This window comes from Cinclus cinclus, chromosome 10, assembly GCF_963662255.1.
Source record: "Cinclus cinclus chromosome 10, bCinCin1.1, whole genome shotgun sequence".
Lineage (NCBI taxonomy): Eukaryota > Metazoa > Chordata > Aves > Passeriformes > Cinclidae > Cinclus > Cinclus cinclus.
In genome coordinates, this window is record NC_085055.1 from 15,008,025 (window position 1) to 15,032,488 (window position 24,464).

General features: G+C 38.4%; 1 protein-coding gene across 2 annotated transcripts in view; it reads left to right on the forward strand.

Annotated features, from left to right (window-relative positions):
- Positions 1-844: 844 nt before the first annotated feature.
- Positions 845-24,464, forward strand: part of ATR (ATR serine/threonine kinase) — a 38,635-nt gene continuing 15,015 nt past the window's right edge. Inside the window, exons 1-28 of one of the 2 annotated variants that reach the window (XM_062499046.1) lie at positions 845-903; positions 1,597-1,688; positions 2,605-2,748; positions 3,304-4,193; positions 5,215-5,402; positions 6,605-6,779; positions 7,060-7,240; positions 8,050-8,199; positions 8,336-8,528; positions 9,120-9,379; positions 9,770-9,960; positions 10,067-10,167; positions 10,483-10,654; positions 11,305-11,472; positions 12,274-12,468; positions 12,812-12,997; positions 13,409-13,501; positions 14,769-14,899; positions 15,093-15,236; positions 16,078-16,171; positions 16,880-17,005; positions 18,267-18,473; positions 18,680-18,793; positions 19,699-19,814; positions 20,710-20,830; positions 21,681-21,818; positions 22,990-23,197; positions 23,687-23,865. In XM_062499046.1, the coding sequence (XP_062355030.1) occupies positions 845-903; positions 1,597-1,688; positions 2,605-2,748; positions 3,304-4,193; positions 5,215-5,402; positions 6,605-6,779; positions 7,060-7,240; positions 8,050-8,199; positions 8,336-8,528; positions 9,120-9,379; positions 9,770-9,960; positions 10,067-10,167; positions 10,483-10,654; positions 11,305-11,472; positions 12,274-12,468; positions 12,812-12,997; positions 13,409-13,501; positions 14,769-14,899; positions 15,093-15,236; positions 16,078-16,171; positions 16,880-17,005; positions 18,267-18,473; positions 18,680-18,793; positions 19,699-19,814; positions 20,710-20,830; positions 21,681-21,818; positions 22,990-23,197; positions 23,687-23,865 (5,016 nt within the window). Of the gene's footprint in view, positions 904-1,596; positions 1,689-2,604; positions 2,749-3,303; positions 4,194-5,214; positions 5,403-6,604; positions 6,780-7,020; positions 7,241-8,049; positions 8,200-8,335; positions 8,529-9,119; positions 9,380-9,769; positions 9,961-10,066; positions 10,168-10,482; positions 10,655-11,304; positions 11,473-12,273; positions 12,469-12,811; positions 12,998-13,408; positions 13,502-14,768; positions 14,900-15,092; positions 15,237-16,077; positions 16,172-16,879; positions 17,006-18,266; positions 18,474-18,679; positions 18,794-19,698; positions 19,815-20,709; positions 20,831-21,680; positions 21,819-22,989; positions 23,198-23,686; positions 23,866-24,464 lie in introns of both variants that reach the window. The other variant, XM_062499047.1, reaches the window with a different exon arrangement.

Genomic DNA, 24,464 nt, shown 5'->3' on the forward strand with positions numbered 1-24,464 from the left:
AAAGATATGTGATAGAAACCAGTATGCGCTCAGAAAGTAATAACAATAACAAAAAAATAAAACTTGCGTCTTACACACGCTGCTCACCGCTACCTGTGTGGAGGAGCACCGAGCCCGCTCACCGGCCGAACGCTCCCTCCCGCCGGCCCCGGCGCACGGCCGCTCCCGAGAGCCCCCGCTCGCCGCCCACCTGCCCCGCGGCCGCGTCCCGCAGTGCCAGCGCCTCGCCGGGTCCCGCCGCCACCTGCGGCCGCGGGGCCGGCCCGGGCGGGCGGGGCGATGGCGGGGGCGGCCCGCGGGCGCTCGGGGCCGGTGTCGGCGGCCGGCGGGGCTGTCCCGCACCTGACACCCAGGTGCGCCCCGCCTGCGTGGGGAGCGCTGCCACGGCCGGCCGGGGAGGGAGCTGTACCGAGCGCTCCCTTGGCACCGAAGTTTCCTCCTTGCCGCTCCTCGCAGAGCGGGCGCTCCCTCCTCCCTTAAGCTCTGAATATTGTAGCGCTTCTTTCTTCCATCCCCTGGAACTCCCGCCCGTACTCGGCCAGGTGCCAGCCGGGGCCGAGCTGTCCCTCAGTGCTGCTGCCGGAGCGGCTGATGCTCGGCGGGGTACGCTCGGCCCCCGCTGGGTGTTACCTGTCCGTGCAGCGCTCCGCGCAGCAGAGCCCCGCTGGGGCGGCGAGGAGCCCGCGGGAGCCATCAGGGACCGACCCGGAGCCGCCGCGGGCGCTCCGTGCGCAGGGACGAAACAGTTAAAGCCGAGCAGCGCCGGGGGAGGAGGTTTGGGCCCTGCCGGCCGCCGTCCCGCCGTGCCCGCCCCGCGCCGCGCCGCCCGATTCAAAGCGGAACCATGGCGGAGCAGGGCCTGGGCATGGCCTCCATGATCCCCGCGCTGCGGGAGCTCGCCGGGTAGGACGGGCCCGGCGGCCGCCGTGCAGGCCGTGTGTGTGCCGGGGCTGCGCTCCGCTACGCCACGCTACGCTACGCTCCGCTGGGGGAAGCGCGGCCGGCACGTGTGGCGGGCAAAGGGAGAGGGAGCGAGGTGTCCTGCGGCCGGGCCCGCGCCTTCACCTCGGCCGGTCCCTTTTCCTGCCACCTGCCGGGGTCTGTCCCTCTCTCCCTCCCGGGTGGCGCTGGCAGATCCTGACGTGAGCGGCCTGGTGGCCTCAGAGCACCGTGCGGCCCGGGGCTGCCGCTCTGTGTGTGCTGTGAGCGCTCACCGAGAGCCGCACGAGCTGGAGCGTGCCGGGCTCTGGAGTTTTAATGGCAGCACGGGCACTGTAGCTTTGTTTTCCAGTAGGCAGTGAGCTGATACGGAGGTATACTCCATGTACAATTATACTGAAGATGTGACCGTGCGAGACTTGACTGCGGTGGGACAGGCCGGTCACTAAAACAAGAAAATTTAATAAAAACCCAACCAACCCAAACTCCCTCCCCCCCCCCAACCTCTACACAACACCAGGAAAAGAGTTTGTATTTATTTTTTGAGACTTCTAGAGGAAAAGATCCGTGTTCAGCATTTGTTGTTGCGATAGACTTCAAATAATTATTTTGTACTTTAAAATTGGTAACATCACAATATCATTCTTTTAATTTTAGTGCTAGTCCAGAGGAATACAATACAGTTGTGCAGAAACCAAGACAAATACTCTGCCAGTTCATTGACAGAATTCTTACAGATGTAGATGTTGGTAAGCATTACATTCCTATCATCTAAAATTTTCTGCTTCATACTTCAAGTAATTTCTGCCAAAAATAGAAGTTAAAACTCATTTTAAGAAAGTTCTAGTTGAATACTTTTATGATTCATTTTTTTAATAAAGTCCATGATGAAGTATTTTCTGCTAGGATGTGAAGTTCCCTATGCAAATAAACCATACACATACACACACAAAGGAGGGAATGAATGCAGTGCAGGGTTGTATGAATACAAATGCTCACAACATTGAAAAGTAGGAGTGTCATGTATTCTCACTGTTCATGAGTAACATAGCTTGCAATTCTTAATATTCACATGTGTCTTTCAGAACTGAAATATTGTCTGAATCTCAGATAGCTTCCTTCTTGTACTAACACTGGGTAGGTTCCCTGGGGGGTCTGGATAAATCTGATATGATCCAGATACCTGTTTCAATGGAGCAGCATTAGATATGTTTCTGCTTCAGTAAGCTGAATTTATCATTTATAACCTTTTATATTCTGGAGGTTTGAATCAATTTTCAGCATTGTTTCTGTAGCAAGACTTTAAACCTGGGGAAATGTTAAATATTTGTTCTTCTTCACTCAACACACGGATAGAATTTTAAGTGAATGTTAATGCATTTGGGGTTAATAATATTTACTGAGTAATTCATACTTTTCTTCATACAGTTTGGGGTCACATAGGGGGGTTTACAATATGCATTAAATTATCTGCAAGGATTAAAAAAATATGCTCCCAATAAACAATTTGGAAGGTTTAATACCGTATCATCGTATTTTATATATTTTTTTAAAATCTTTCTTATAAGGAGAAATCTTTCTCATCTCATTTTGTTTCTCAAAACAAACATTTTGAAGTGGTTTATTGCAATGCTGATTTAAATATTGTTTTCCCTTTTTTTTAAGTTGCCTTGGAACTGATTAAGAAGACAGATTCACAGCCAAGTTCTGTGATGTTGCTTGATTTTATTCAACATATCATGAAATCTTCCCCACTTATGTTTGTAAATGTGGATGGAAATCAGGAGGAAACTGAATGCAGTTGCATTGGTGAGTTTGTTGAAAATGTTTATGTTGAAGCTTTGTGTTTTCAGGATTTAAATTTGCAGACAGTGGGATCATCCAAACAAACACAAAGGGGGAAAAGGCAGATATGTAAGTTCATAATTATAAATTTACAAGTGAATATGATGATAGACTTTGAACATTGTGAATGAAGTAGCACTTGTGATAATGGAAATTTCTCAGGACAGATTTTGACATTATTTGTTACCACTGCATAGATCTATTATTATATAGTGTTGATGTGATGTGCTGTATATATACTCATTGCCTGAGGGTGGTTTTTTGACAGAGGAAAATGTCTGTAAATACCAGTGTAAAATGTGCATCTTCCATTCCCAACCCCCATGTTCTGCTCCTTCTTTTCCTCTTTTTCTGTGGGATCTGCTGAATAAACGTCCCAGTGAAGACTATTTACTGAGCCTGCATGCATTTCTCTCAAGGAGTTTAGTTTTAGTGATGAGCAATCTGCTCTTAGGGAGGTGCTCAATTGGAGATTTTAGTTTTTATCTTAATAATAAAGATTCTCTTTTATTATCCTAGAATTTAGTAACTGGATCATAACAAGGCTTCTTCGTATTGCTGCAGCTCCAAATTGCAACACATTACACAAGAACGTTTGTGATGTCATCTGCTCTTTACTTTTTCTGTTTAAAATGAGGAGTGGCTCCATTTTTGAAGCACTAACTAAAGACTTGCTACAGCTTTTTCAAGACTTAATCATCCTGCATGAAAGAGATGTGCAGAAGCATCTCTGGGGAGATGGACTGCTCTGGCCAGTGACTGTAAAGAGATTTTCCAGCAATCTAAGTGACAGAGTGGGATATTTAAGATTGGCACCATTACAGCTGATGGGTATGTCAAATATAGAATATTTGGAAGTTGTATTGGTGTCTATTCTGACAAATATTGTTGCAGATATGTTTTTTGTCAGACAAGATATTATTCTCTGGGGAATAGGCTGCTCCCTGTTAGAATATGGCAGTCCAAAAGTTAAAACTTTGGCAATGAATTTTGTGGTGAAGTTAATTCATTTAGGAGGACCTCCAGACCAGCTGGCTAGTGTTTTCTTCACAGTCTTTTTTGAAATTCTACAGTCAGCACTTGAAATGGATGCTGAGGAATCAGAACTCTTTGGAGAACCACTCTTACTGTTGGTGAGGACATTGCTGCCTTTTGAAGCAGGTTCTTACAAAAATATTGAACCTGTCTACCTGAATATGCTGCTAGAGAAGCTCTGCTCGTTGTTTGAAGGGGATGTGTTTACATGTCTTCAGTCTGAAAAGCTGAAAACTGCTTTTTGCCATGTACTGCAGTATTTTCTGGAGTTTGTTCCAACTGGCTACGAATCTGCCTTACAAATAAGAAAAGCCCATATCAGTACCATATGTAGAATTTTTGTGAGTATGCTTGGAACTCAGGAAGAACAAGAGGTAGGTTTATTTTAAAAACTGAATTTATTGTGTGAATAGATCATATACAAAAACCTATACCTATGCAAAGAAGAAAATCTAGCAAATGCTATTTTTAGTTTTGTGTTGAGGTTGATACTCCTTTTTTCTCAACTGCTTCATATGTTTGTACAGGTCAGGGTTGTTAAATCTGTTGGATGTAGCTGGACTCCTATGTTTTTCAGATGCATTAAACTGTCCAGCTGTGCAGGCACAACTGTCTGTCCATAATCATAATATAGGATTGGAGTAAGGCCCAGAGTGCACTCATACGAGGGTAGCTTTGCAAGCAGTGTGCAGTAGTTTGAGATACTTTGACTTTCCATCCATATGCTCTCAGTCATGTTTGCTAGGGACAGCTAGACAGCAAAGTTTAAAATAGAGTCAATGGTTTAGGTTGGCAGGGACTTTTAAATGCCATCTAGTCCAGCTCCCTGCAATGAGCAGGCACAGCTTCAACTAGATCAGGGTTCAGAGCCCCACCCAGCCTGACCTTGAGCATTTCCAGGAATGGGGCATCTACCACCTCTCTGGGCAGCATGTGCCAGTGTGTCACCACCCTCCTAATAAAAAATTTCTTCCTGATACTCAACCTATATAAAGCCTGATTTAGTTGAAAACCATAACTAAGGTTAAAAAAAACAACATAAAGGCATTGATAATGAATTGATGATATGCTGAGTGCCTCTATTCCATACATTTGTGTGTATCCTACCTGTTTGCTAAACTTAGTGTGTCTGTGTGATGGCTTTGGTAGCAAGGTATCATGGCAGGAAGTGGGAAACAGCTGAACAAGCTGCATTCTCTCTGGTAGCAGCACAGGAAACTTCATTGCTCATAAGAACTTTCATCTTTTTGAACAGAAAACTTTAAATCTTAATTTTTATGAACTTTTTTACCATGATACCTTGTAATTTAATATTTTAAGTCAGAAGCAATAATACCACATCTTTAAGTAAGGCAGAGCATACATCATGGTACCTCTGTTGTTTGTCCATCCCAGTATCTGGTGAGTCCACTTTATACAGCATTAAAAACACAAACAGAAGAAATCTTTGAGGAGCTTCAGCAGTACCAGCTGGAGAGCTCAGATACTGATGGGTGGAGCAGCAGCAGTGATGAAGTTCCAGAGAAAAGACAACGACTGAGCCTACCTACAAAACATCCAAAGAAACCACCTGCACCTTTGATGTATGACACTTACTTTATAACTACTTTTATAGTAATTTGGCTATTGAATAATGAATGACAACTTCTTGAGGCAGTTGCTTCTAAATAGATTGAAAGAGCTTCTGGGGGAAAAATCTAAATTATATTTTGAGGGATCAAAATCTACTGGTGATTTTTAAGCCAAACTTTATTAAAGGGACTGTTCTGAATGTGGTCAATGACAATTATTTTCATTTTTTCATACTGAAAACAAAGCTGAGAGCATCCATAGTGTGACAGAATTTTGTGTGGCTGTGCTGTTACACTGGATTAACTTAAAGCAGATCTAGTCAAGTCAAGTTCTGTTCAGATGAACAAAACCAGTTCTCTCAGCCTCTGCTTGTGCTGTGCTCCCTGATTATCTTGGACTTGTGCCAGAATCTCTTTCTTGCCTTTGAGCACTCAAAATTGGCTCAGACATGCTGTACTCCAGGTGTGGGCTTGTGATCAGCCTTCACTCTTTGAGTACAGCCCAGGATGTAGTTGACCATCTTTGAAACAAGGTCACACTTTTCCACAAGCCTGCCAGGTCATTTTCTCCAAAGCTGCTTGTTAAATAGTCACTTCTCAGTCTGTTCTATTGCATCAGGGGCTTTTTTTTGCCAGTTGCAGGAATTGTCATACACCTTCATGTTGTTCTTATCAACCTAATTTTGTAGAAATCTGAAGTCTTTTGAAAAGTAGCCCACTTTTCTCCACAGAGCTGCCTGTCTCATTGTAGAAAGGAATCGAGTGCATGATTTGCATGTTGTAAATACATGCTGGCTGTTTGCAGTCACCTTCTTGTCCCTCATGCAGGTAGAAATGAGTTCAAGGAAGACTTTCTCCATAATCTTCCTAGGGAGTGAGATTAGGCTGATAAGCCTATAGTTCCTTGGATTCTCTTTTTTTTTGCCTTTCTCAAAGATGGGTGTAATATTTGCATTTTTATTACCAGGTTACCAAGACCTTCCAAGCAGAGTTATATGTTTATAGCCTTTCAGATAAGTCTGATATGAGCCATACTAAAATTCAGAGTTAGGATCTTTTCCTTCCAAAGCACACATTTAAGCTAAAGCTTCATTTGCTATTTTCCTAATCCTATATCAAATAGAGATTGGCTCCAGTTTTGCTGTAATTATTTATCTTTTCTGAAATAAAGTATGTATTGGAAAATAATTAGTATGGTAAAATTACAGACCTAGCCCTGTAAACATGAAACTGAAGAGTGCTCTGTGGAATGCCATCACTAAGAAAGCTGCATCCTTAGTATCTGTACTTGAGGAAGAAGTTCTGCCAGGAGATGTTCTTCAGACTGTGGAAGGGATTGCTGCAATTCTGCGACTGGCTGCTCTGTGCATAGTTCATTGTTCTCCCCCAGCAGATTCCACCAGGTAAGGGTACAAAGGGGAAACTGTGGGACCAAGAGTTTCTTCTAACTTTTGTTACTATTTGTGTAATTACTTTAATGCTTTTTTGTGTACCAGGATCAATATTGGTTGGGTCCTGTACGTTTTGAAGAAGTTATATTTTCATACTAGCTTGGCTTACAAGCAGTTAGTATTAGATGTTGTTGTTGCATTTGTTGCATTGATGTGATTTCTGTTTTAACAGTAAGGAGCGTGGGGTGTCTCATCCCTGTCACTCTGATGCGTGTAAGAATACTCCATGCTCCTCAGATTCAATGGTGAATATACAGTTCAAGTGGATTTCCTCTGATTTTACCACAAGAATAGTGAAAGTCTGCAGAAACCTGTTAGAGGCTGCTATGCAGATTGTTAATCTAGAACAAGTGATTGACAGAATAGTAAAAATCTTTGATGCTTTGCTATATGCACAAGGTAAGAAACCCTTTAACATGTCTTGTACTTTGTAAATTAGGAATTCATCTGGCTGTATTAAGTTTGTTTTGGTAGAGGTACTGAAATTATGAATCTTGTGCTAGTTTTCCAACTATTTTATGAAAAAAGGCTAAATTAAAGAAAAAGCATTATTTTCTATTTAAGAGACCTTCATTTGCATTCCTTTTTGAACAGAATTTACTTCTTTTTGTCTGTACTTCTGTTGATTTTTATCTGATCAAGAGAATACATGGGGATAGTGAAAATGCATTAAAAACTTTAGCAGTTTTCATTTAAAGACACAGAGGCAGTGTACTTTACTGTCTTTGTTCCGCTCAATGATTTCAAAGCTTGTGACCAGCTTCAGCAAACATGGCATGCGTGGTACCAACAATATTGAGTACTTCCATAGTTTTTTGAAAAGTGACTTCTAAGATGGAGGACAGACTCAGTGATCAAGACTAAGGTGTTATTATGAGTTCAATTTACCAGATACTCTAAAGTCCTGGACAGACACCTGAAAGTCTTTGCACAGATCCAGAGATACCAAAATTATATTCATTGTGCTGTTCATGACTTACATTCTGTCATCTGTTTAATGAGATTTTTAGGTTATTCTGATTTAGCACTACATGATTTATTATTACATGCCTAAAAGGTAGGATCAACATGTGGGGATAATGATACTTACTAATCTTTGATAGAAAAAGTAATATTTTGCAGCAAATTAAGAACCTAAAATGTTTTATAAACTCTATAGAGCTGAGAAACTATATTTTTGTTGTTGTTTTGCTGTTTTTTCCCCCTAGTGAAAATTACACTGAGTGATCAGATTCTTAATGACTTATGTGGATTGCTGTCTCTGCCCTGGATTTATAGCCATCCTGATGATTCTTTTAAGCCATCAGTTTGGGGGTTTGGTCCTCTAGTTTTGAGTCAAAAAACTGCACAGAGTTTCTGTAAGTATGTTAAAGTATATAAAGCCTAGTTCCACTTTGGAATGATTGTTCTAAAGTAAAATTATTTTATTTGCCTTCTTTTGCTGGTATTAAAAGTTTAAATCAAGTAATTATTTGCTTTGTTTTTTGTCTTTAGCACCCCAGACTCAGTCACACTGTGTGTTCCTTCTGTCTCTCTTCCCAAGAAATATTCAGCTGGATTGGAGAAAATCAGTTTATCATTGGGCATTACAAAGTGACCATGAAATAATTCGGGCTACTTGTGTTAAAGGATTCTCTCTCCTGCTTCATCCTGTGCAGTCTGGCGGCATGATTCCCAGAGCTATTTTGTATGTATTAAGGAATCTTTTCTGTCTTTGTGCAAGAAGAAAAATGGGAAAATAATAAATGGAATATAAGCACAAAAATAAATGTTTATTTCATATGAAATTTGCTAGATCTTCATTTCAGAAATCACCAGCTATCAACAGGATAGGTATACATGCTGATGTCTGTGGCAGAATAGTGTTCACTTACTATGTCAGTATACAAGTTCCTTTGCTAGCTGAAGGCCCCAGTTAAAATTAGGGAGGGGAAAGGAAATATCTTTGTCAGTGAAATCCATGTTGTATTTGTCCATATGTCTCTTAAAATCTTTGTGGCCCCTCTGCCTTCTTTGTATGTCTTGGTGTCTTCTGTCCTTTTGTGTTAGTCTTCAGTTTCTTCTTTAGAGCAGGCCAGCATCACCATGCCCAGTGCTACTTCAAATATTTAACAGAACATGAGGATGATCTGAAAAGGACAAAGATGATTTAGTGAGACAGATCCTTAAGCTGTCCTGATAGTACTGTCAATACAGTTAGAGAACTCAGACAGTGCAGTCAAACAAATTTCTGGGTAAATTATCTATTAAAACGATTTTATTTTTGTTTCCATTTCAGAAATCAAATCAAAGATGAGTCTGAACTAGTCAAGGAGGCTTGTGCTGCTATAGTAGGGAAGTTATGTTGTTGTCTTTCCGGTCCATTCCATGTACGACCTTCCTTAGCAGACTCTGCTGTTAAGGATGTTACTTATGACATTTTGTGTAGCAGCCTTACAGTGACTTCTGCTCATAGCAAAACCTCTTCTGTGCAAGCCTGTGTTCTCAAGCCCTTTCTCATTCTCCTTGAGAGCAAAGCACCCAGTTCAGTAAAGCTAGGTATGTGGTTTTACCTTTAGTAATATTTTACACTTCCATCTGAGGTACAATTTCTGTACCTTTCCCCATTCCTTTTATTCTGTCTTGGGTTTTTAATACTTCTACTGATGTTTGAAGTGTTGTGTTTCAGTTGATATCACTGCTGATATTTAATGTTGTCAGTGATATTTTTTTTAAACTACCTTGTCTTAAATTTGGTCAATGGCTATATCTAAAACCATAATACTTGATAAAATCTGAATTTTAAATATATTCTCTGATTTCACAATATTTATTCTTCTGATTAAAGAAGTAAAGTGTGCTTTATGGTTTGTTTGCATCACTCTTTTGGGAACTTTGAAAAAATATTAAAAACATGTTTTCCTTTCCTCCTCCAACAATGCCACCCAGCATTTATAAAAAATATACCTCATCTTTGCAAACACCTGGATTTTAATACTGATGAGTCCAGTGTGAAGACTCTTGTTGCGTCTTTATTAAATCTAATGGAAGATCCAGACAAAGCTGTACGAGTGGCTTTCAGTAACTGCATAAAGAACATACTAGAATCCTTAGACTCCGAAGAAGGATGCATAAAAGAGGTGAATTCATGTTTATTTTTGGGTTTTCTTCCTAACTTACTATGCTTTTTTGTTTCACTAGTGTCAAACACTAACATTCATTTATTTTTGTGTTCCTGTGTATCAGCTGTTTGTTTCAAGGATGAAAGAGGCCTACACAAATGCCAAAATATCAAGAAATAATGAGCTAAAAGATACCTTGATTCTCACAACAGGAGACATTGGAAGGTATTTTTGATAGTATCTTGAAAATTGCCAAGTTGTGTCAGTTTGTGATACAAAGTGCTCTTTCTTCAAGTGTAAGATTAAATTACTTAGTTTCAAGTCATCCTTTCCCCAAGTCCTTTGCCACTGTACAGAGCTGTTGATTCCTGTGGAACATTCCAGGTTTTCTTCTTCCCTGTCATAGAAAGTACAGATAAGCCATGTAAATGCAACCATGACTCATTTAACATGATGGCAATTGCATGTTCTTAAGTCATGTTATTAATGCAACAATTCAGTTTTCCTTTTTAATCCTTTTTCTTCTGCTTACTTTGTAAGGGCATCCAAAGGAGATTTGGTTCCATTTGCCCTCTTGCATTTGTTGCACTGTTTGTTGTCCAAGTCACCTTCAGTGGCTGGAGCAGCCTACACTGAAATCCGGGCCCTGGCAGCAGCCAAGGCTGTAAAACTGCAGGCTTTTTTCAGTCAGTACAAGAAGCCAATCTGTCAGGTAAAAAGAGTGTGTGGTTTAGAATATGCATGTGTTTGGGTTCTTTGTGTGTATTTTGAAAATGGAATTCAAGGTCAAAAATTGCAGTATTGCTCAAGGTGAAATCTCATAAGGAAGAAAGAAATTGTTTTAAGGAAAAAGCCCTACAAACATTCAGGAAGGAATGAGAAATCTTTGCTTTGTTGTGATCTCCCCTCAATAGTGTTGCTTCTCTGTTTTATTCCCTAGATGCTTCATTCTGAAAGAGAGGCTCTTGCATTCTGTAGTAGTATTACTGCAAGGCACTATGGTTTAAAATTGGAGTTAAAAGTCAGCATTTCACAGGCTGCCATGATTGATTTAGGTTTTTTTCTTATATCCATTACCTAGTGACAAAAAGTTCTCTTTAAAAGAAAATTGTCAAAAGTAGACTTTTCTAATTTTGAAAATTTTTTTCCATGATGCAATATTTGAATCCAGAGTTGCAAAACTGAATGTAATTACTAAGTAGATGATAATCCAGTTCAGTTGCAAAGTAATAATCATAGATCTATATGCAATAAATGAGAGAGAAAAACAGATGCATATAAAGAGCAGTGAAACTTTTGTGTTTAGTTTTAGGGAGTAAGCAAGGGGAAAATAATACTAAATACCTATTTCTTCATGCTTAGTTTCTAGTGGAATCCCTGCACTCCAGCCAGATGGTGGTGTTGAGTGCTCCGTGCCAGGGCAATGAGCTGCAGAAAGAAACAGCTGCTCACCAGAGAGAAATGGCCCTGGACACCTTATCTGAGATTGCCAGTGTATTTGATTTTCCAGATCTAAATCGCTTTCTCTCAGTAAGTTGGTCAGTCCTTTTGATATTTTGTGTTTATGCTTGTGAATTTCAATTTTAATCCACACTTTCACTTGGGAATGCTGCAACTGAGAGTGGAAGTGCAGAGGAACAGTTTTATCAAGGAGTTAGAGGAATGGCTACAGTGCCAAGTAGTAGCCAATTCAGGTATGATGGATAAGGAGCTGAAGTTTAGAATGCTCATTAAGTATATCTGTATTAAGGATTTAGTCCACTTGGAGACATCCTTTGTAAGGTGTGATTTTTGCATGGTGTCAGCTTTCTTACTTCAAAAGAAGAAAGCTACCATTCTGTGGGTACAGATCTTTTTGATCTGATTAGGTATCTGTTTTACTGGAATCCTAACTGGCTTCAGAATTATACTTGTGTTTTGCTTATTGGTAGATGGGAAGTGCCCAACTCTTAAGTAGGCAGTGTTCTAGCTTATTCATAGGCTGGGTGAGTGTTGTGTGTGGGCATGTTGACTTTTTGGTTTCTTTTGGGGATTTTTTAAGATTTCCTTTTGTGGAGAATCTGGATTGACACAAAAAATGCTAGCTCACATTTTATTTCCATGTTTCTTAGTATGGATTAGACGAAGCAGCTCCTGAAGTAATTAGTTTTATCTGCATTTTTACTAGTATTTTCATCTTATTAAAGTTTTTCTCTGTTCATACCTATGGCCATAGTTATGACCAGACACAGGTGTTGTGGTACTGACACAATTGGAACTTAGCCTAATCCTGGGGTTTTGGAGGGTTGGTTTGTTTGTTTTTTCCATTGACTGTAGTTCTTAATTTACCAGCGGACCCTGCAAGTTTTGCTTCCTGACCTTGCAGCCAAGGCCAGTCCTGCAGCCTCCACACTTATCAGAACTATAGCAAAGCAGTTGAATGTGAACCGAAGGGAGATTTTAATCAATAACTTCAAATACATCTTCTCTCATTTGGTCTGTTCCTGCACCAAGGATGAACTTGAGCGAGCACTGCATTACCTCAAGGTAAATTGGTGTTTGCTCTGTTATACTTGCAGATTAGGAGCAACAGTTAATGGATAGTGAGCTTTCTGCCTTGAATTTATTTAAATTGCAAAGCAGGGGTTGGGAAATGGCATATGCAGAAGTTTTGTTCTTATTATTTATAATCACTTCCATTGGCTCTGAGGAATGTTTCTAAGATATTTTATAAACTTAGCAAATTCTAAAAGCTTGGTTTGTCTAACATAGAGTTGTTTGAAAACTTTTTCTTTGATTTCTATAACAAACCAACCAGAGCCCAATGCCTCCTGTCTCTCAGTGTGCTAATTACATTGTGATTAAATGAAGACTTTGTGTTTGACTGTAGAATGAGACTGAGATAGAGCTGGGCAGCTTGCTGAGACAGGACTACCAGGGCTTGCATAATGAATTATTGCTGCGGATCGGGGAGCACTACCAGCAAGTCTTCAATGGTTTGTCCATATTGGCTTCATTTTCCTCTCAGGATGATCCCTATCAGGGGCCTAGGGAAATAACCTCACCAGAACAAATGGTAAGGACATCAAAATACTCACGCTCTGTTTTTTCAATAATTTATTTTTGGCCATTGTGAGAGTGAAGGCCATTTGCCATTATCTGAACATCACTTTTTTTCAGGCAAAAAGTGGAAGAAAGGCTGACATTTCCTATTAAGTGTTTCTGTAACAGAGAGATCCATACCAAGAATGCATAAAACCAAATCAAAACAAAAAGTGCCTGAACAAACCAACAGCACACGTGTAAATCCTAACATCCTACAAAACAGCAAAACCCACAGCCTAATAGTAGTAGCTATGTATTTGGGATTCTTCTCATATGTATTTCAGAATCAGCATTTCATACCTGCTTTTAAATTTCTTAGGCTTTGGAATGTGTTAATTGTAAGATTATTTTGGGGTTTAACTTTTTTTTTTCCTCTCCACAGGCTGATTATCTGCAACCTAAATTGCTTGGTATCTTGGCTTTTTTTAATATGCAGTTACTGAGTTCCAGTGTTGGAATTGAGGATAAAAAAATGGTGTGTAAACTTAATTTTGAATATCAAAAGAAAAATAAATGGTCAGATAGTGTATTACATATTTCAGTCAGACACAGTGTATGCAAGAACTCAGTCACCCAGGAATTATGGGGGAGAAACCCAAGTGTATGATATGTAATGTGTGAAACAGACACCAGTAGGAGGATGAGGGAATATGGGAGAATTACTGCATGGGGTTGTATAAGGACACCAAAGGGTAAAGGTAAAATAGAAATACAGAAATCCAAGAGAAACTGGACTTCATTAGTTTTGGTTCTCACAGAACAGCTCCTTAAAGCTTTCCAGTAGAGAGCATTTGCAGAAATTCGCGCTCACTGCTTGAGACAGTGAAAATTCTGCTGAGGCAGTGTTTCTAACCACAAGACTGATCTTTTAGCCTCCTCACAGAGGGAGTATAGATGATTTCTGCAGGAAGTTTTCAATGCTAGAATGTACATAACCTTTGTGTTGATAGATGTGTTTTGTTTTGTGTTTTCTTGTTTTCCAGATACTCATGTTAAAATATTCTTGTTTTCATAGGCTTTTTTTCCCCCTGCTTTCTGAATTTCTTAATTTGTGTAGCATTTCTTTAGCTGCACCTGCTATTGTTTCTGTCTTTCCTTCTGTTTTTTGTTCTTGGTGAGTTTCCCCTTGCATGACCTTTTCTCAAGCTCAGGTTTATTCCTGTGTTACTGATCTGTCATGCTGGACATTTTGCTGCCTTGTTTGGTGTAATGTTACTGTGACTGAAATATCTCCTGCATCTCAGTATTTCTCTTATGTCTTTCATTGAAAATTGAGCTATTGCCTGTTCCCTGATGCTTGCCACTCACTTCTCTGAGCAGTTGTAGATCTACTCTGTTGGGGATTTCTTGGTTTGGTTTTTCTTTTAAATGCAAGCTTGTTTATTTCCTCTGTATTTCCTGAGGCTTCTCTTTTCAGTTTGGGATGTATAGTTAATCATGTCTTATAATAGACATCTATTATCATTAACTCCTTTGGTGTCCACAGTTCTTCCCTCATCAATCTGTCAACAGCTTAAATAATCTAGGGTTTTGTTACAATCTTGTCATTAGAGATTCCCTTTCACCTTTTTTTTTTCTAAGCCCAAATTCTTTATTAAAACGTCAAACTAATTTTGATGTCTTAGAGTGTGATTTCTTAAGCAAGAGTAGCTTGATTTTAATAGGCAAAAAAATGAAAATATGACTCCTGCTTGTTTTTTTTTTGAGTATCTAATACACTAAAATGACTTTCATCTGTCTAGGCTTTAAACAGCCTGAGGTCTTTAATGACACTCATGGGCCCCAAACACGTCAGTTCGGTCAGAGTGAAGATGATGACCACGCTGAGAACAGCTCTGAGATACAAGGATGACTTCCCAGAACTGTGTTGCAGGTGAACTGATGGTGTACCCAAACAGGGACATCTCTGCTATTTCTGTTCTTTCATGTACTGTTCGGTTGTTGTCTGGACAGTAATCTAAACCACAGTGCTGAAATAGCTTAAAGTGCTTCTCATGACTCACCTGAAATGTTTCCTGCAGAGAAGAATCGTTGATTGTATTGTTTTGTTGCCTTTTCTTGTTTAGAGCCTGGGATTGCTTTGTTCGAAGTCTGGACCATTCCTACCTTGGCTCCTTGCTCAGCCATGTGATAGTAGTGTTACTGCCCCTGATACATATCCAACCCAAGGAAACCACAGCAATATTCCACTTCCTCATCGTGGAGAACAGGTATTGCACAAAATTTTTTTCAGTTATATGGTTGAAATCCTGTGACAGGAATGGGGATAACCCTAAATTCAAGTCATCCTGCAATGAGATGGGAAAACAACTTTTTCTGCTAAATAGTTGTTGTTCTATAAAATTGCCCCTTCTCTAAATTGTGTTGAGATCTTGAAATGTAACAAGTGATAGCCTCATTTGAAAAGGGGTTTTTATATTGTCCTTTTAAATACATATAATGCTGTGTCTGAGTTACTACCTATTCAGACACTGAACTCTGCCAGGTTTTCCTCAGTGTGTTTATTGTGCTGATTTGGAAAATTACTTCCCTCTACAGAATAATGATTGCCAACATTTGCTTTAAGCTTAAGAGAAGTGTACTAAATTGGAAGTGGGGAGGAAATTAGTTCTTTGTTTTCCTCAATAATTCGAGGCATAATTATGAAGTGCACAGATTATTATGTTTAGTAAGGTTTCATATATTCCCTTCAAATGGTCACACCAACAGAAAACAAAATCAAAGTTTAATAAAATATACTTTAATTTTCATGACAGCCTTTTTGAAGATAAGGTTGAGTCATAATTATTTCTCATATTTTGTATCTTAAAAGGGTTTTATTAGGAATGTCAGTACTTAATATCTTGATTACTTTTGTTGGGTTTTCATTTTTCTTTCATTGTATCATACCAACACTTCACAATAAAAGGCAGTAATAGGAATAAAAAGGCTTTTGTAGAAGGCTGTCACAGCAATATTGAAAGAGAATTCTTCATTGAATTGTTTTAAGATTTTTCTGATTCAACTAATGTTTGCCATACTCTTTACAATCTTTTATTTGATAACTATTAGGGATGTAGTACGAGACTTCCTACATGAAATATATTTTCTGCCTGACCTTCCTGAACTAAAAGAAGTTCAGGTTGTCCTTCAGGAATACAGAAAGGTACAGCTTCTTTTATTTATTTGCTTGGATTTATTGCATCAAATAAATTTATGACAACTAAGGAAAACATGTAAAGTGTATTGTTAAGTGGAAGTCTATTTATCTCTGCCTCCACCACAGAATTAGTTTTGTGTATCACAGGCATAGTTTGAAGCACCCTCTCATTCTTGTTTAGGAATGAAATACACACATGTTCAACATTATTGTTTCTGTAGCATCTCCTGAACCCTGACTTTTCATCTCTTTTGTGACAGATTATAAGATGAGAACTCAACAGTTTCAGCTATCAGCATATCCTCTTTACAGGGAGCTAAGTTTGTCTCTTTTTAAGAGTACTCTATGGTCCATTTCATTTGCTTGCCCTCATAATGATTAGATAATAGATGGGAAGTAGATGGGAATTATTTTGTGGAAGTGATGCATCAAAAGTAGAAATTAATTTGATTTTAGACAGACTTTAAGCGAAGCATTTTTTTCTGCTTTTATAATTTTTATTTACACTGTCATTATATTTACCCACAAGTAAAATATAGCACCTTTTTGAATAAAACATTTTTAAAAATAGGCATGAAAACAATGGTATATGGATATAAATGAGAATGTAGGCAAAAAGGCAGTTGTTTCCATGTCTTCTTACTTGTGTTCTCTGAGATGCTGTTCAGACATATTCCTGTTATACTTAACTTGAACTTCTTATGTCCTGTTCAGGAATCCTCCAAAAGCACAGACTTGCAGACAGCCCTGCAGCTGTCCATGAGAGCTATTCAGCACGAGAACGTGGATGTGCGGATTCATGCACTTACCAGCCTGAAAGAAACGTTGTATAGAAACCAGGTATAGAAAACCTCCTTCAGTAGAACTAGAAATAAATCAAACTAGCATCTGGACCAGAAGTCTAAAACTTCTTATTGTTACAGGGTGTTCACTTGAACTGGGTTATTCTCCTCAGTTCACTTAGCTGTTTCTTCATATAATGGGGAAAATGGATTCTTTTTCATGATACCTCCATATCCTTCAATTGTTATAATGCTGATTCAGCAAGGCTAGTGTGCATTTTTTTTATATGAAGGAATTAAGATGTTTGACCACCTCACACCTTTTTTTTCCTCTTCCTTCATCTTTAACCCTCAAAATTTTGAATCCATTGATCATATTCAAATAAATTTTATAGCCATGTACAAGCTGAAGACACTGCTTTGCACTCATGTGTGGTTATTAGCCCAAAGGGTGTGTGTAACCCATTAGAAAAAGTAATACCTCTGTACACTTAGTAGTTATAAGATTGTGGGACAATCTGTAGCCAGAAATTTTAAAACAAAGCCCAGCTAAATGAACAAACAGTCACTGTGTGTGCTCCTGGCCAACCAGTAATTCTTACAGCTCAGATCAGCAAAATCCTGCCTTGCTGAGTTTAAGGTCTAGTAAAATAATTGAGGCAAATCAAACTTAATTAGTTCCACAGCTTGTGGAACTATTTGCTCTGTTGTGTTGGCTGTGGTTTCAGTTTTCATTAAGCATAACAATGACAACATCTTAATTTTTTTCTGTATTTGGACTAAATGTGAAACTGAGGAATAAAAGCTGGGCCAAAACAAAAACAGAAAGGACACCCAATTAAAATGATGGGCATTAGTCAAAGGAATTGAAACCCTGGCCTTTGTAAGACTTGAGAATGAAGAAATGTCCAAGAAATGGCAAATAATAAGAATAGAAATGGCAGCAAACCCAGAAGGTATTACAACAGTTGCATGAGAGAAACTGGGAGGAAGTATTGGAACACATAAGAAGAGGGATAAATAAGTGGAAAAGATAAAGTAGAAAAGAAAAGAGGTACTTGGCAAGACAAATAAAGAAAATGAAGTTAGTAGAGAAGTGCATGAGATACAATATTTGCCATGACAGCATTATTAACTGAGGCCCAAATCCATCATATATTTGTTTAGTCCTTCCTAGGTTAAGAAGCAGGTTAGTGCTATTGGACTGTAATTCCAACATGAAGTTATTGCTAAATGAAATGAGTTATAGGTCGAAGATTTCTGAGATTATTTACAAATATGGTTGTAGAATAACTCATCTTTACTATTCATCTTCCTAGGAAGAATTGATCAAGTATGTCACAGACAGTGAAACCGTGGAGCCAGTCATCTCCCAGCTGGTAACAGTGCTTCTCATTGGCTGCCAGGATGCAAATTCCCAAGCTCGACTGCTCTGTGGAGAATGTTTAGGTGAACTGGGAGCCATAGATCCTGGCAGGCTCGATTTTTCAACAAGTGAAACTCAAGGAAAACGCTTCACATTTGTGGTGAGAAGCATTGCAGTAGTGTTTTGTTTTGCATTAGGGGTCTTCTAAAAGTCCTTGGGTGGAGGGAACCTCTTATCTCCAGACCCTTTGGAAACCTGGATTTGCTGTCTCACCTAAAACATTTTAGAGTTACACTTCCAAGTGATTATTTAAAGATACAGCTATTACTCTGTTTTAGTAAAACTGGCATTCTGTTTGTGATTAAGGCTGGAGTGGAAGATCCAAATTTTGCCTATGGATTGTTAATGGAACTGACCAGGGCTTTCCTTGCTTATGCTGACAATGTTCATGCTCAGGATTCTGCAGCGTATGCGATTCAGGTAAGATACGTGGTTAGATCCTACTTTTATTTCACAGATTATTTTCTGTAACACTGAACTTAAAAACTATGCAATACAGATTTTCATTTTGAAGTATATGTTTAAGTACTTGAAACTTCGTCCTGTAACAGGTTTAAATTATAAAGTACATTTAGTATTCTGGCTAGTTCTCAAATAAGATGAATCTGTTTGCTTTTCTGTCACAGTATTTTAGGAGATATCTGACGTTTTAGAGGTAACTGGCAGTCCATACATAGGGATTAAGGAGTAATCCTGAAAGTGCTTTAGGATTAGTTCAGGTTGCACAGGCAGAAATGAAAAGCAGTATTCCTAAAATGGTTTCTGCTTACACTCTTAAGAAGCAACTGAAAGGGAGCCTACCCTTATTTTCAGGCTCTAGTCTTTTATGCTGGTTTTATTTAGCTGGTGCATTTTTGGTTTCTTTTTAGTTCTTGCTGTTTTTTGATGTTTAATATCTTTGTGAAAACTTCAGGACAGTTCTTTAGTCCACAAGAAAATAGGTGGCCCTATGTAGTCAGCAGGACAGGAATTTTATTAGCATATGCCCAAGATTGTGCACTTCCTGCACAAGGAGGAAGCAGACTAAATTCTAGTCCTGGTTTATTGGCAGATGTGAAGAATACAAGGTAATGTGGTCCAAGCACCAACTGGAGAATCTGGGGAATCAGTAGTTCAAATTAAAACTGCCTAGTAACAGAGGATTAACAGTGTTGGATGACAGTTTTGCAGTTATGATTTCTGAATTAAGCATTCCATAACTTCTCTCTCATTACTTGTCATAGAATCATTCAGGTTGGAAAGGTCATATCATATGCACAGGGTTTTGTACTGTGCTCATGAAAATTCTCAGTGCTAACTTGGTGATGTAAACCATGCCTTTTCAGGAGTTACTGTCCATCTATGACTGTAAAGAGACAAACACTGACTGCCCTGGCTCCAGGCTTTGGAGGAGGTTTCCTGAGCATGTGCAGGAGATCTTGGAACCTCACTTAAACACACGGTATATGATAGCTTAAGGAACAGCTTTTCATAACAGATCTGGTTTTTGGGTTTTTTTTCTCCAGGCTGGTATTAATCTCATATGGTTTTGTGACTGTCACTCTTCTGGGAAGAGTGATATGTATATATACAAAATTGAAATAAGGTCTTTCTACTAAAAGCTGAATTAGCATTTACTTGAACGTAATTCTCTCTAAATCAAATACACGAAAATTGGAGCTCATACTTTGCCCAGGTCTGCCTGTTTGTCCCTATGTGACTTATATGATGTTTAAAGCTTTTGTTTGTTTTCGTCCCCTCTAGTGAAATCTATTAGCATCCTATTACTCCTATCTTCTATAGAAGTAGGAGGAACTCACTGAATTTTAATTTTACTTTTTTCTCACATTTTTTTATCATTAATTCAACAAAATGAAACTTTAAATTATGCTGGTGTCTCAACTTGAAATAATCAGTGTTTCCCTGCTATTACCTCATGAAGACAGTCATGCTCACCTGTGATAAGCTTTACCTTTCTAGGAAACAAACTTTTTTGCCTTTCTCATCTGTCATGTATGCTCTGCATTTTTCCTGTCAAGTATTTATCAAACTTTGTTTCTTAAAACTGATTACAAATAGCACTTTAAAATATACTTTAAAAAATAAAATGTACTTTAAAATATACTTTAAAACAACCTAAAGAGTTATGAGAATTTTTATTTCTTATTTCATTTTAAGAAGCTCTAGCATAAAAGATGTTGACTGCTGAAAGTGGGGGCTTTAATTCTATTTTTAAAGGTTCAGAAGACAGAACTTAATATTGTACCAGTGAGGAAATTTCATAACTAACATTATGCTGTTGTTTACTGTATTAAATAAAAAGTTAGTTTTATTAAATGGGTATTTCAAAATTACAGGTACAAGAGTTATCAGAAGGCTGTAAACTGGTCTAAGGTGAAGAAGCCAATTTACTTAAGTAAATTAGGGGATAATTTTGCAGAATGGTCAGCAACGTGGGCAGGTTATCTTATAACAAAGGTAAGAAAATAAATCTTTCTGTAATGCTCTTTGCAAGATAGCAAGGCTCTTTGAACCTCATTTCAGTTTCTGCAGGTCAGAGATGGATGGGAGAACATGTCTCCTGGCTACAGGCCTCTTACAGGACTTTCCTGCTTCTTCAGCAGGGTACTGCACTCCCCTTCCCCAGCACTGGCTCCTGGTGAGGCTTCATAGGCAGTGTCAAAGCTAAAAATCAAGGAAACTTGCCTTTGTTCTGACACTCTCTGTGAAACTGAGGGCACTGACAAATGCTTGTGAAGTGTGTCTGAAATGCTTCTGGGTTTAAATTCTTAGTTTTGGAAGGATTTCCCTGTAGCTCCCCAGTCCCAGCACATAAAAAGTACTTGTATTTTCTTTTTCTTTTCCCTTTCCAATATTTAAGTCACCCACCAAAAATATCACTTCCAAATCAGCCATTGTAAGAAGTGAATTGACTTACAGTAGCTCAGCAACTACACTGTCCTCTTTCAGACAGAGAAGAGTTGAATGTCTACCTTTCTGCAGGCTTTTAAAGGCAGAAGAGAGGCTGAGTGTAGTGGTAGACTCTCAGCCTTAACGTTTTTTCTATGACCAGTGCAAGTTCAAAGTGATGTAAAACACATGGAGAAGTGGAAATGTGTGCTTTTTGTGCTGTCAGCTACATGTAATAGCAGCTGCCATCTGGTATCCCTGTTGCAGATTTAAGTCTGATGAACATTCTGCAGGAGGGAGGTATCTTAAAATTATTTGATGGACTAGAATTTGTGTTCATCAGCAAAAGGAAATCTTTTGATTGTTCATGTATTTGCACTTTTGTAACGATGCTTTTCCTGGAAATAATGTTCTATAGGTGCGACATGATCTTGCCAGAAAAGTTTTTGATTGCTGCAGTATAATGATGAAAAATGACTATAAAGTGACAATTTATTTGCTCCCACACATCCTTGTCTATGTTTTGTTGGGATGCAGTCAAGAGGATCAACAAGAGGTGAGATGTATAAGATAGTAGTGTTTATCACAGGAATGGTCAGGAGCTGTTCTTCATGAGAGCTGCTCAGCTCTGTAGGCCTACATGAATAAATTGTTCAGGTGTTAAACTCCTTATTGTGTATTAGTAATATAAATGGTAATATAAATTTTCCGACAGGGTTTTGAGCATGTTAATATGAGTTTGTGTTGGGATGGCTTTTCTGTAGATTTCCATCAGTTGGGCCTAGGATGAGATATTATGTAGTTAATTATGAATGCAGTAACATCAACATCTGGAGTAGTACAAAGAGGAAGTGTGCAACAAAAACAGCCAGTAAATTGAACTCGTGTAATTCCAAGAATTTGGACTCATAATTTTTTCCTCTCCTTTGCATACAATTACAGTTTCAGTGGATAAACTATTCAGCTGCCAGATTCATGTGGAGAGGGATTTGTAGATGTGTTGTAGGAAAGCAGAGGTGGGGGAGAAGTCATCCTGCTTTCCTTCCATTTGCTTGAGTTGCCAGTGCATGTGCCCAAGTGCTGCCACTCTTAACTGGGAGCAGCACATGCATGATCAGAGAGATGCAAGTTTGCAAGGACTCTTTGTAAGCACGTCCTGGGTGAAACAAAGGAGTTAGAAGATACTGAAAGAATAACTTACATTCTATTAATTTGAAATTTCACAGCTAAAATATCTGTTTTTAAATATTGTGAGTGTGTAGAGGCGTGTGATGATTTTTCTTCTGTGAGCAAGTACATCCACAGTAAGCATCTGTTATTTATGTTAACTCATATTTTTCGGACTAAAACAAACAAAATCAAATATTTTGTCATGGCATGTATTTCAACAGAAGCAAGAAAGTAGATCTGTAATCTCATAACCAGTAGATAACTGTATTCATACAAAATCTTGAAATAATTGTATTTGTAGAAGAGGTGCAGTAGCATTTGTTGTGTCTTGAAACCTCAAGACTCTCTCCCTGTAGTGAATCCCTTGACAACAGCTGCTGCTTGGTTTGCCATTTCTTCCTTTTGAGGTTGTGGGACAAGAAGATCATGAAAAGAATCTCCAAATTATTAAAATATGCACTTTAAATATCTAGTATTTCAGTTTGACTTTTGTGTTAATTGCTGTTTCCTACTATTTTGCTGCAGGTATGACACTCATGTCTTTTACCTTTGTGTAGGTTTACATGGAGATCATGGCTGTTCTGAAACACGATGACCAGTCGAGCAGGAGACTTGAGGACAGTGCATCTGATCTGAGCCAGCTGAGCACACAGACAGTGTTCTCCATGCTGGATCATCTCACTCAGTGGGCGAGACATAAGTTTCAAACACTCATTGCTGAGAAAAATGCTGGCAAGTCTAGCAAAGACAGAAGTGATCTAAAAAGTGAGGGATGCTTATTTTATTCAAAATGGCACTTACATTATTCCAAGAGCTGTCTTTTTGTGTTTGCAGCTTCACATTATGACCATTTACAAATGTTGTATTAATATAATATGTAATCTCTTTTATGATTTTTAAATATTGTGATTTCTACCCCCTCAACCCCAAATGGATTGTTCTGAATGCCTGTTGCAAGAAATACAGATACAAAATTTGAACAAAGAAATGTTAATTTTCTGATAGCTTTCTAAACATTCTGTTTTACTGAATATAATATTGTATTACATGTATAGTATTATATATAATACATAGTATTCTGGGCTGTCTTGCAGAATTGTTTTAAATGAATTATTGTTGACAGAAGAGAAAACCACGTTCTTTAATTAGAACAATTATCTCACTAAATTGTTAAATGAGTTAATTGAATTCTGATGCATAAGGTATTCTTATAAATGAAACCTCAAAACTTTTTAATATGTCTTTTTTCAACAGCATCAAGTGAGGACTATGGAGAATATCAAAATGTGACACGTTTTCTAGACCTCATTCCCCAAGATACACTGGCTGTAGCCTCCTTTCGTTCCAAGGCTTACACGAGGGCCGTGATGCACTTTGAATCATTTATAACAGAGAAGAAACAAAATATTCAGGAGCATCTTGGATTTCTTCAGGTTCTGAAGTTCTTTTTGGTTTTTGTTCTTTATTTTAAGATGAAAATGCGTCTGATGAATAAAGCTTGGTCAAATTCTTTGTGACGGGAAGAAGAAAAGATTTATTTGGGCACTTGTTGAATACAAGCGTTTAGTCATCTGTCCTTCAGCAATATTTAGTACTTTCTCTTGCTTGGCATGTGTTTTATATGAAAAGGAATGAATAGCTTTCTGTTGTATAATAAAAGATTGTAAATTCCTGAAAATAATTAAATGTTGGTAGTATAGTATTTATTGCTTTGAAGTTGGCTGTGTGCCTTTTGCCAGAAAATACAGCCAGCTATAATAACAAAAAGAAAAAAACAAACACAAAAAATAATAATAAAAAAAAACCAACCAAAAAAAAAACAAAAACAAAAAAAAAAAAAAAAAACAAAGCCAGAGTACATTTGAAGAAATTCTAAGTGGCTTATTCTAAAGTAGAAAAAGTGCCAATGCTAAAGGTGTTGGAAATTATAGAAATTATTTTCAAGAATTATTTTAACCTGTGGGATGATCCTGTTTGTGGTTCCCTATGGTTTATTGTCCTCAGTGACATTTCAAATTTGAAAAAACTTTGT